The sequence below is a fragment of the Octodon degus genome, unplaced genomic scaffold, assembly GCF_000260255.1.
Source record: "Octodon degus isolate 3935 unplaced genomic scaffold, OctDeg1.0 scaffold00200, whole genome shotgun sequence".
Classification (NCBI taxonomy): Eukaryota; Metazoa; Chordata; class Mammalia; order Rodentia; family Octodontidae; genus Octodon; species Octodon degus.
In genome coordinates, this window is record NW_004524776.1 from 3286810 (window position 1) to 3298799 (window position 11990).

General features: G+C 49.6%; 1 protein-coding gene across 4 annotated transcripts in view; it reads right to left on the bottom strand.

The window, feature by feature from the left end:
• Positions 1 to 11990, bottom strand: part of Abcc1 (ATP binding cassette subfamily C member 1) — a 137348-nt gene that overhangs the window by 7593 nt on the left and 117765 nt on the right. For all 4 annotated transcript variants that reach the window (XM_023704671.1, XM_023704670.1, XM_023704669.1 and 1 more), the window contains 6 exons: positions 11372 to 11504; positions 8453 to 8660; positions 5804 to 6114; positions 4776 to 4975; positions 2762 to 2888; positions 1738 to 1839 (listed from right to left, as the gene is read on the bottom strand). In XM_023704671.1, the coding sequence (XP_023560439.1) occupies positions 1738 to 1839; positions 2762 to 2888; positions 4776 to 4975; positions 5804 to 6114; positions 8453 to 8660; positions 11372 to 11504 (1081 nt within the window). The remainder of the gene's footprint in view (positions 1 to 1737; positions 1840 to 2761; positions 2889 to 4775; positions 4976 to 5803; positions 6115 to 8452; positions 8661 to 11371; positions 11505 to 11990) is intronic.

Below are 11990 nucleotides of genomic sequence, written 5' to 3' on the forward strand. Positions count from 1 at the left end.
TGACCCTCGAGCAATCCTACTAGACAAGGGAGTCCTATACTGTATTTTTTGTAGATGCAGACCTGTCTGGGCCCTGGAGCAGGCAAAGACAAGGGGAACCAATGCAGAAAAACCCTCAGATCTGACTTGGGCTAGAAGAAAGAAAAGCAATCAAAGGAATGCAGGAGTGTCCATGTGAGTATGCTCAGAGAAAGGTCAAGGGACAGACAAGCGTATGACAAGGACTCTGCCCAGGAAATGGGCCAGGACAGGGACAGGGAAAGCCAACAGTTGTCTGTTCTGTCCTGGGAACTTGCATAAATCCTTTTAACCGTAAGCCCAACTCCATATATAATTCATATATACGCGTGAAGGGGACATACTATAAGAAGAAAGGACTGGAAAGAAGCACATGGAACTAACTCTGTATAAATATACAGTGTTTTGAATAGGAGGTAGGACTAGGAGTCTCTTTCCCTTGTATTTTCCAAATGGGCTTATTCTAAAAATATGAAAGATTTTTACAAGGAAAAAACTTCAAGTGTTTTCTTAAAACATAGCCTAATGGCATGTGGACTGTATTTCAGTAAAGCTATTATAAGAAACAGTAGTGTAGGGTGGGACCCATTTCAATAGTGCAGCTGGTTCACAGTGCTGGTATATTAAAGGACTAGGTGGAGGGCACTGCTCCGATCTCCTAAGGTGGACACACCCTGACTGGGACTTTGGTCCAGGCCCCTTAGGGAGCAGTGGGGCACAAGGGTACAGACCCACACTGGGGTCCATCTGCCAGCCTGTGGCTCACAGCTCTCTGTGTCTCAGCTCCCAATAAATGCAATGACAGCGTCTAATGTAATGAAGCCTAGCGGGGAAGCAGTTACCCTATGTGAAGACACTTAGGACAGGACCTGGCATCACCCAGCATGGTACAGCTCCTGCTGGTGGTCACGATGACCTTGCCAGTCGATCCCATTCTTATCGTGACTGTCTCTAATACCACTGCGGGTGGGGATGCTCAGGCCACGGGAAGGCAGTTCCCAGCAGCACCAAACTGGAGACTCGGGCCACTGAACCTCACACCACCCTGAGCAGCACAGGTCCTTCCTGTCTGCAAAATAGAGACCTCCTTTCATACGTCTTGGGTAATCCCTCACAACACCAAGATTTCTGCCATAACCACTGATTGGTTCTGTTCTTATTTTTTCACACTTTATGTCAACTCATTTCCACTTAGTTGTTTAACTTATATAAAAGGGAAATTTATATACAGTCACAAATGGAAAGCTAGAGTTATCTTTCACAATAGAAGTTTCCCAGAAAAATACGAAATAAACAGCAGATTATCTTGGTTAGATAAATGCTGCCACTTGAAGGTGGCTGTTTACATCTGTTGACAGATGATTGTCTCAGTTACTAAGGTTTGAAGATCCAGCAGCAAACTAAGGCCTCTGGGAGGCCAACAAAAGCTAGACATGATCATTGGAAGGAGGAAAATGTCCTCACTCCACGACGAAAGCACCCTGTAATCTCGCATACTGGCTGGCATCCCATATGCTGGGAAAAGCCAGGATCATTCAAAATTCTTTTCTTACTCTAAGTCCCCATGGTTCTGAGTAGGTGTTGAAAGAAATGCTGTGAATGCCAGGCGCACTCCCCTCAGCAGGCGCCCACCTTGCCCACCCGGGCAGGAAGTGCAGCCACGGCGGCTTCTGAATCTCAGGGTAAAGGCCAAAGGGTCAGGCTGGGCTCCGGCTTTACCTCCTTCTTGGTTTCTGAATACTCCTTGAGCCTCTCCACAGCCACAATGTTTGTCTCCATCTCAGATGACATCCGAACGAGCCAGTTCAGGTAGGAGGTGATCTACAAGTAGAAGGGTCAATGCAGTTTAGAGAATGAGCATAGGTTGCTGGAGTTTCCTTAAGGATCCATTAATTATGGCATAGTTCAGGTAAGAAGTTAGCAAGCCCAGAACTGGAGCGATAGCTCAGAGGATGAAGTGCCTGCTTAGGCAAGCACAGAGACTATGGTTCAATTCTTGGCACAGAGCTGGCCAGAGACCGAGACTGGGCGTGGTGGCACATGCCTGTAATCCCAGCTCTGGGGAGGCTGAAACAGGAGGATCACTATGACTCCAAGCTGTGTAGTGAGACCTTGTGCCAAATAAATTCAAAAAAAGAAAGAAAGAAAAAGAAATTGGCAATCCTGCATAAAGCTATCACCCAGACTCGCCACACTTCACCTCCTAAGCACTGAGTTTTTCAAAACGGTCATGGGCCACACAGTCTTTGCAAAGTGAATCAGAGAATACTTGAATTAGGTGATAACATGAAAACACAATGTATCAACACTCATGAGAACACAGCTAAAGCAGGACGTGGAAAGATGTCACAGTTTGGGTTCTGTTACAGCTTTCTAGGTTTTGAGTCAGGGCCTCACTGTGTTTCCCATGCTAGCCTTGCACTCCGACTCTCTGGCCTCAGCCTCCTTAAGTACTGGGAGGGCATGCGCATGCTACTGTGCCTGGCTTGATATTCATAGTTAAAAAAAATCATCTCCCTTGTAGCTAGAAGCATCCCCTTGAGCCATCAGGAGTGTTCTTGACTGTCAGAGAACCCAGCTCTGCGACAACTTCCTTTCCTGCCTCAGTTGGTCCCCCAGCTCTGTGTGCAGGTCTCCAGCTCCACTTAGCACCGTCTCTTCCCCGTTCCTGGGGGAACCCTAAATGCAGGCCTGGGAACTGGCAACTCACCCCAAGGGCCTTCAGTAAGGGCACCCCTCCTACCTGCAGGGAGTAAGACACTGAGAGGCCCACCAGGCCAGCGCTGAGGCTGTGCCGGGAGATGACGGCAAACAGGGCAGCGAACAGGACAATGCAGTTTCCGACACACTCCAGCCGCACAGCGAGCCACCTGCATGGAGACACATGGGTCAATAGGCACACACACGTGCACAGGCAGCTTTCCAGAAACCTGGCTCAACATGCTAACTGTAGCAACTCCCTGCACATTCTGGAGAGCGGCCTCCTTGGTGCTGCCCATCCAAAGCGTGCAGCCTGCTCAAGGGGGCAGGGGCCCGTGGACTCGAACTTCATCGCGCTTAGCAGCCTGGCTAGCCCCAGGATAAACACAGGGTTCTCCAGAAGCTGCCGCTCTACCCCTGGGATCTAAAGCTTGCCTTCTTAAGGAGCCAACTTTTTCACAAGAAGTCTTTGAAATGCTTCATACATACGCATTTAATAAAGATATCCTAGAACTTTTGAAACATGAAGAAGTCCCTCAACTGTCAAAGGCACTACTGATTTAAAATAAGTCTACTGGGCTAAGTGCCAGGATGCTTGTACAGCATGTGCGGGCCCTGGCTCAATCCCCAGCAGCCCAAATTATACGTAAGTCTCTTAGCAAGAGACAGATCTAGAAGGAAGATGTACGCATGACATGTTCTCATACTCTTCCTAATTTCAGAAACATTAAAATGTATTAATGAGGGGAGGATACGTAAAAGGGAAGGCAGGGAACGGGGAAAAAAAGCAAGTTATATTTTGTACAGGTACAAAGTCTCTATGATGAATGTGATTAGTATGTATATCTAAAATGTGCCGGTAAAATCTGATTGGAAAAATAAAATGCATTATTTTACTATTTTTTTTTTTTTTTTCAGAACCGGGGATTTAACTCAGGCCCTTGTACTTGCCGGGGAAGCACTTATTCCACTGAGCCGTCTCCCTGGCTCCTATTTTACTTTTTGAAATATAAACAGATATTTCATTAGTTTAACTTTTTTTTTCTTTTGAGGAACTAGGGATTGAACTCGGGCCCTTGCATTTGCCAGGGAAGCACTTATTCCACTGAACCATCTCCCCAGCCCTTTCATTGGTTTAACTTTCATAAGTAATTATATAGCATAAGAGAAATTATTTTCACATTTTAAAATGTAGAGCAGTTTACATTTCTTTAGAGGCAATGGTATTGCTTGATATTTTTTCTTTAATTTAAAAAAAATATATTTAGTACAGGGTCTACAGGGTCTTACTACACAGATTGGAGTCTGATACACTCCCGACTCTGACACACATCATTGCCCTTGAAAACAGGACTCATCCTGTTTTCAGCCTCCCAAATGCTGGGATTATAGGTGCATGCCACCAGGCCCCGTCTCAATTGCTGTCTCAGTGCGCCCTAGGGGTGGGGTCAGCATGGCACGCTGGAGATCGAACCCCGGCTAGCACTTTACTTAAAACTTTAATCTGCTAAGCTATCTGGCCAGCCCTTTGGATATTTTTTCCATTATAGCTCTTATGACTTATGTAACTATGTCTAAAATTCCCCCCCAGTCTGAGTGAGATTTTGACCAACTCCCTATCACTCCTGCCAGGAAGTCAAAGACTCCAGCAATTCAAGGCCCGCCCACCCTTAGACAATGCTATTAGATTGTGCCAAATGGGCTGAGGCTTGCCAGGATGCAGAAGTGGGGGAAGAGGTGCTGGTGATTCAGGGATAAATCATACATTCTCTATATTCAGCTATCAATTCACAGAGCCCTGCCTGTTGTGTCACAGAGGAACTGGCATCACGAGGACAGTGGCAGGACAGTGCTTGTGGGGCTCCATGGCTCCAGCAGAGCCGTGGCCCTGCACTCACATGCTCCTCCCTGCCCCGTGTGGTCCCCATGCCTTTCTTCTACCCTGGGGCTCCCAGCCTGTCTGCCCAGCTGCTCCGCGCCCGGCCCATGACCAAGAGCCCAGGTGGGAGTCTAGGCCCCCAGAAGTCTCTCTCTGGCCCTCCCAGTCCCATGCCCACCTGTTGGCCACAATGCTGGGGTAGTAAGCCTTCTGGTTCTCATCCACCTTCAGGTCACTCTGGTGGATAAAGCGCTCCTGCTCCTCAAAGGCACGGATGACGCTGACCCCCAGCAAGGTCTCATTGAAGTGGGAGTAAATTGGAGAGCGGCTTACTGACTCAAGGCGCTTTAGCTGCCGAGAGGAGGCCACGTAGAATCTCTGGAGTGGGGAAGAGAGGGGCTTTTGGTAATGGTCCTTTCATCTCATCCTCCTGGGGTATGCTGGAGAAGTGGCTATGACTGATACTTCTGGGAGGAAAAATGCAGGGCACTTTGCCAGTGTCCTGCTCACCTGGTGGACTACAGGCATGGCGTGGACAGCAACGACAACAACCAGTACTTAGGCAGAGCCCAGTGCCCTGCAACCAGCTTGCAGGAGCCTCACAGCAGACCTAGGAGGTGCTCCCTGTGTCCTCCTGCTTCAGGTGAGGAACCAGTACACAGAGGCCATTAGTGCGGGCTGGCAGGTGGTCACAGGGGTGGGGACCTGGACACTCTTGTCCCCACCCATGCCTTCTTTGCTTTCTGGCTGCCATGGGCTCCTTTTCCTCTGCCATGCTGTTTCCACCCGGGGGCAGCTGACCAAGGACTGAAATTACAAGCCAAAATAAGCCTCTCTTCTAAGCTGTAGATGTTGGATATTTTGGCCCAGGGATGGAAAGTGACTATGACACAACGTTTTTGATAAATGCAGCTATAAGATTTTCCAAGAAAACATAGGTACCAATTTAAAGAGGCCATGGGGAGGGCCTGGGAAGTGGACCTCCCCTCTCTGACTGCATCCTCACTCCTGCTCACCAGTCTCTGGGCCACAGTATAATGGCCAAAATAAAAGTATTTTGGTTATCACAGCTAAACATTGATTTAGGCGTTCAGAATAGACAAGTACAAACCTAAGCTCCCTCCAGCAAGTCCTTGATAGCTCTATGCTGGGGAAAAAGGGAGAATCAGGTGACAGGGCCCAGCCCGGGTGCCCCAGCTCCCTCACCTGCACGAAGAAGTAGATGAGGCCCAGTGGTGGGATGACGACAGCGGCAATGGGCGTGGCCAGCAGGATGAGGACGCAGGAGCCCAGCACAGTGAACAGGGAACCCATGAACATCTTGATGACCTGTGGGATCATGGAGTCTACCGTGTCCAGCTCCTTGGAGAAGCGGTTCACCAGGTTCCCACTGGGAGTGCGCTCGAAGAAGCTCATTGGTGACCGGAGGACATTGTGCAGCAGGTCCAGGTGCAGGCGGCGGGAGGCAAAGACGCCCCCAATGGACACCGTCATGGAGTAGCCAAACACAGCAACACCTGCAAATGCCTGGGCATGAGGCTCCATGGTGGGGAGGCAGCCAGGTAGGCTGGCACTAGGTAAGGGCTAGGGAACAGGCAGGCTGGACTCCCAACACTGAAAAGTAATGGGGCTATTGTGACAGTGCACCTAGTACCTGCAGAGTACAGTGTTAGGCTTCCACACCTGTCTAAATTTAGGTTCCTGCTGCTACCTGTTTCAATAGGAAAATGAAATCCAGACAGGCAAATTGTGCACGAAATACATTTAGCAGGTGAAAGCAGCCTGGGACTGGGATCGGCAGCCTGCCCCAGAGCCCCAGCCTTCACCCGCGGACTTTCTGCAGTGAGCACACACTGTGTACTGTCCAACAAGGTGGCACCAGTTGCAGGTGGCTTCTGAGCACTGGCAATGTGGCTCATCCAACCTGAGAACCAAATGTGTAACTCTGATGACCTGGACTTCTGGTAGCCACCTGTACCTTGTGGCTGAAGGTCAGACCCTGCTCTGCGTGGGCCCAGGGAAGCACCACAGCCTCTCTCTGCTCTCTACTTGCCTGCAAATAGAATTTGGAGGCCACATCCCTTTGCCCTCTAGTAGGGGAAGGGAGGTCACCAACTGAGGAACCCAAACATCCCCATCTGCTCCCCAAGAGCAGCTTTTCCAACAGTGTCTCCTAGAGAGTACAATGCAGTCACGGCTCCTGTGAACCTCACCAAGCAGGGTACTTCCAAGGCATGCTGTTCTAGGCCTGGAGAGCCTTCTACCGTGGCCGCTGTGAGTAGGAAGAAACTCAAGGGGCCAGGGTGAGCACGGGGTCTCTCATCTCTGGTCAACACTGCCAGTTACTAATTTAGAGACCTTCCCCAAGTCACTAAATCTCGGAATCTCAGTTCCTTCATCTACAAAATGGGGACAATGATATTGACACCAGAGCACTGTAGAATGCCAAGTGGCAATGAGCCTGGCACACAGCAAGTGCTCAAATGTGTCAAGCACATGCATTTACTATATATGTACATGTGTCACAGGCACAGGACAGGTGCAGCCATAACTACAGATTCTATGAGCTCATAGGCAATACTCCATGTATAGCACAGCATAGCGCGGCACAGCAGCTAAGGCTGTATGCTTCTGAGCCAGATCAACTCATTCAATGCCTGCTCCACCATGTATTATGCTGTGTGACTTTGGGCAACTGACTTAACCTCTCTGGGCTTCACATTCTCTATTTCTGTGGGTTTTTTTTTTTTGTGTGTGTGTGTGTGTGTGTGTGTGCAGTGTTTCACTACTCTGCTTGGACTTAGTGATCCTCCTGTTTTCAGCCTGCCCAGCACTGGGATTACAGGTGTGCACCACCACACCTAGACTCGGTCACTGGCTCAGCCTGCCCAGGCACAGGGCTGTTGCGGCATGGGGTACCGGGGATCAAACCCCAGTCTCTGTGCTTGCCTAAGCAGGTACTTAGTCTGCTGAGCCATCTCGCTGGCCCCCTGTCTATTTCTTTCTCTTTTTTTATTTTTTATTTTTTATTTTTTTCGGAACCGGGGATTGAACTCAGATCCTTGCGATTGCCAGTCAAGCGCTTATTCTACTGAGCCATTTCCCCGGCCCCCCCTGTCTATTTCTGAAAAGGGGAAAATAATAGTCCCTACCTCATGGGATTGCTCTCAGGATAAAATACTTCAACCCAAGGAGCAGAGCTGAGAACAGAGCCAGGCACTGCGTAAATGCTCCCTCCGCTATGTGCGAGCCCTGCTGTTGTCCCTGGGGACCTCTATGGATCACAAATGAGGCAGACAGTGGAGTTCTCCATCTCGGCACTGCCAACTTGTGGGCCTGAGCCTTTGCTCTGTGCAGCTCTTTAGGCACGCAGGTGAGATCCAGCTTTCAGGTGCCAGCAGCTGTCATTCCACTCACCTTCTCACAGAGACAGCTAGAAAACATCTCCCAGTACCGGCCAGTGTCCCTGGAGGACGGCACTGCCCAAGCTGACAAGCACTGCAGTGAGCTCATGCCTTTGCACTGTAGGCTGCAGGGCCTACGCGGGATCTTGCAGAGGCTCCATCACCAGGCAGAGTGACAGGGCAAGGAGGCCTCCCGGGGGCCTCTGCTCCCACTTTTCCCCATCTGTGAAATAGGCGCTGAAGCTCACCTCCCTGCTGCCTCCTCAGGCCCTATGAATCAATGCATTCGAGAACATTAACTCTCCAAATGCTTGAGACTCTGCTCTGTGATAGGGGCTGCTTGTCTGGGTTTGGCCTGGTTTTGGGGAACTCATGAATCTTGAAGGACATAGGGGGGCAGTGAAGTGATTACAGTCACCAAAGTCAGGAGGGATGGGATAGTGATGCCCACCTTGAGAGATGCCCAGAGCTCCATAGACACTGAGCCGGACTTTGGTGTGCTCCTGGGTCCCATTGACGACAGGGTCATCCGTCCAGAGACTGAGCCAGTAGTTAGAAGCCAGGGAGGAAACATGGTTGCACAGGAAGAGGAAGATGCTCAGAAAGGAGAGGAAGAGTCCGATGGCCTTCATGTAGTCCCAGTACACCGAGAGCTGCACCTGGGAGCCAAGGAGACAGCAGTCAGATGAGGTCAGCAACGGCCATAGCTCTGGGCAGACCAGCTGCCCGCCTCTGTCCAGGTGCACAGCGCCTTCCCTCTTAGTTACTTGACAAAGGAGGCCATCAGGGGACAAGAGTCCAGGTTTCTGCCTTTGCAGAGCTCCAGGAAAGTGGCTGTCATCCAATCATCCACCCGAGTCAATGCCTAACTGGAGAAAGGTATCATGGATGCGTGATCCTATCAAGTTATCACACTGGGCATCCTGACCTAACCCAGAAAGGGGACTTGGGGGGAGGTTTGTTTATTTATTTATTTGGGAGGTTTATTTAAGGAAGAAAGAATAGGGAGTTTATCTACTGAAAATGGAGTGACACTTCAGGTGGAAGAAGCAAGTTCAAAGGCACAGAGGTAGGCAGAAACACAGCATGTTTGAGAAACTGGGAAGAGGAAAGGTGGCTGGAGCCAGAACATGGGGTGGCGAGGAAGAAGATGAGCCTGAAGGTGGAGGTCCCACCCAGACCACGCATAGTCTGGAGGTTCTAGTCAGGATTCTGAGCTTACTCCAGGATGCGCAGGAAGCCATCGGAGTCTTAAGGAAATGGAAAGGTGGGACGTGCTGTCTAGCTATGCGAGCTGAATGCCACCTCACACCACAGGAGGGCCCAACTGGACTCCCCCTGCTTGACTCTTGCTGAGCCTACCAGGCTAACAGCACAGCTAAAAGACACCCATTGGCCCGAGGCCAGAGGCAGGGTGACTGGCTTGCCCATTTAAGCCAATCCTTCACCCAAACCACTTGGTGAGGTTTCAGCCATTCCAGGTCTCTGTCCTAGTGTGTGTGCTTGCTGCCACTTCAAGCATTGCATGCTTCATTCTGGATCATAAAAATCATCTGACTACTATCTGGCAGAGGGACAGCAGGTATGACATACAATTGATTATCTCCTTTTCATTTCTCCTTTCCAAGTCTATTCCTGGCCCTGAAATATTCAGGGTGACAGGGCTGGCAGTGCACTCAAAATGAAGAGTTTATTTTACCTACCATAGACAGAGCTTCACCATGCAGCTGAGAGGCTTGCTCGAATTGATCAGTAGGGCTTGGGGAGCCCCTTCACAGGGGAAGTGAATGTAGTGGTGTTAGGGGTCAGAAACAAAAGTGACTGCTGAGCCCAGCTCCACCTCTGCCCAATTGTGGCAAATTTAAGGCCCTGGCTTCACTGTTCTTTGCTGATGAAATGGGGATAACGCTAAGATCTGTCTCCTCTGGCTAACTCGGGGATCCGATGACTCCTGTGGTTCCGGCCTTTCCTTCCCATGTGTTAGGTCTGAGCTAATTTCTCTGTCACCAGGAGAATCAATATGAGAAAGGAGAAAGCAAACACTACTGTCACCTTTTGCTATTGACCACAGCGGTCTTTGGTGTGGCCATATGATAGGTCACAGCCAAAGGGTCCCCAAAGGCTCTGTATACAACTGAAAAAATGTAAGAAAAATTGTCGAAGGCAGGACTGAAGAAAACATAGAAGGGAAGGAGACAAAGGAAATTGTAATTTTAAAATTGTACTTTTGAGGGAACTACAGCTTCAGGACATAGTTACCCAAGGTTACACTGGCCCCCTAACCTTCAGGCAAGTAACTCCAAAATCCCTAAGAATCCTGTAAGACACTGTGTGCCTCTAAATTAGGCCTTTGCCTTTCTCCTGTAAACTGACCAGTTCTACAGACTTCCAGCCCCAAGGCCACATGAACTCCCCTACCCCATAAGAACCGGCACCACCTTCTGCACATGCTCTTCTTTGATTCTACTTAGTAAACCTGCCATGTCTTTCCTGATGTATGCTGAAATGCTTTTCTGTGATGAAAGTGGAAAACTGAGGTTCCCATGTTTTGGGGGGGCTTCCTTGGACATCATCTAGTGACCCTCCCAACCTTACACAGTCTACACCTACCTTTTGTAGATGTTTCTGTTTCCCTACATACTTAACTTTTACTTATCTTAAAAATACAATTCCTGTTTTGGGGAACACTAGAGATGAACCCAGGGCCTTGTACCAAGCTACAATCCTAGCCCTGCTTTTGTTTTTACATAGCCACATTTACTTCTAAAAATGAACTCTGAATTGCAACTCTAAGTGGAAAATGATTACTGCTTGCCCCAAACAGATGATCTTAAAAAAAAAAAATACAATAAGGTAAGAGTTTGGGACCCACTCTCCATGTGAGGTGTTAAGATAGGCTAGCACCCAAAGGTGGGAAGGAGGCTTTCACACTGATGTCATCATAAAGACTGAAAGAAAAATGAAACAATGGTTCTGACCATGCCGGCTCATGATCTTTAGTGCTTGCCGTAGCTCCTTATAGCCTGAAACCATCTCATGCACGCTGAAAGTTGATTTCACAGAAGGCTTGGGTTTAAAGGATCCCGGTTGCCTAAGCTAGGGGAAGCCCTGAGCTGCTCAGTGAGAGGGAAAGTCAGGACTCTGTTGAAAAGGGCCAAGCCTGCAGCCTGACAAACCTGGCTCTGCTGCATGCTAGCTGTGAGCCTGGGTGGTAAGCAGCCACTTAGCCTTTCTGACCTTGGTTTCAGACCCTGCAGCTGGCACCTGGGCAGGCTCATCAGGGGTGCAGGTGTTCATATGACCCAGCACCCCCTGCACAGCCAGCGCCCTACAGACCCAGCATCCTCCCTCCTAAGGAGCCAGCCCCCACCTGCCCCGTCTGCGCCTTATCGGCTTCCATCAGCTTCCAGGTCTCCTCCTGGGCACTGGGCTTCTCAAGCTCTGAGGTGCTGGTGTGGAGCTTGCTGACGTCACCGCTGTAGGAGGAGGAGCTGCTAAGCTGCCTGGGAAGGAAGCACAGTAGTGTCAACCGACGGCGCCTGGGGCGGGCTTGCCAGGGCTGTGAGGGAGAGGGGCGCGTCAGAACACAGACATACACGACGATGCACACACATGCCCTCCATGCCACCCCCAAGGCTACGAGTCCTCAGGGAAAGGAATCATCTTAGGTCCCCCAGAGGGTCTGCACAAAGCCAATGACCACAGGCGGGCACAAGGTATTTTCTGAACAATGCCTGCATGAAGAGATGATTCTGGATTATCCCACGTGGCTCTGCGCCAAGACCCACCCTGCTCCAGGCCATAAGACGGAACTAGCTTGATGTTTTATCTTGTTTTTTCATTTGGCTTTAATTTCTGGATTCTTTTTCGTGTTTGAAAGGTGATCTAAGATCAGTTTTTCGATTTGTTTTTATCTTTGTTTTCAGGAGGTCAATTATGATGTCTTTGGTAACTATGTAATTTCAAATTTATAGAAAAGCTCCAAAACC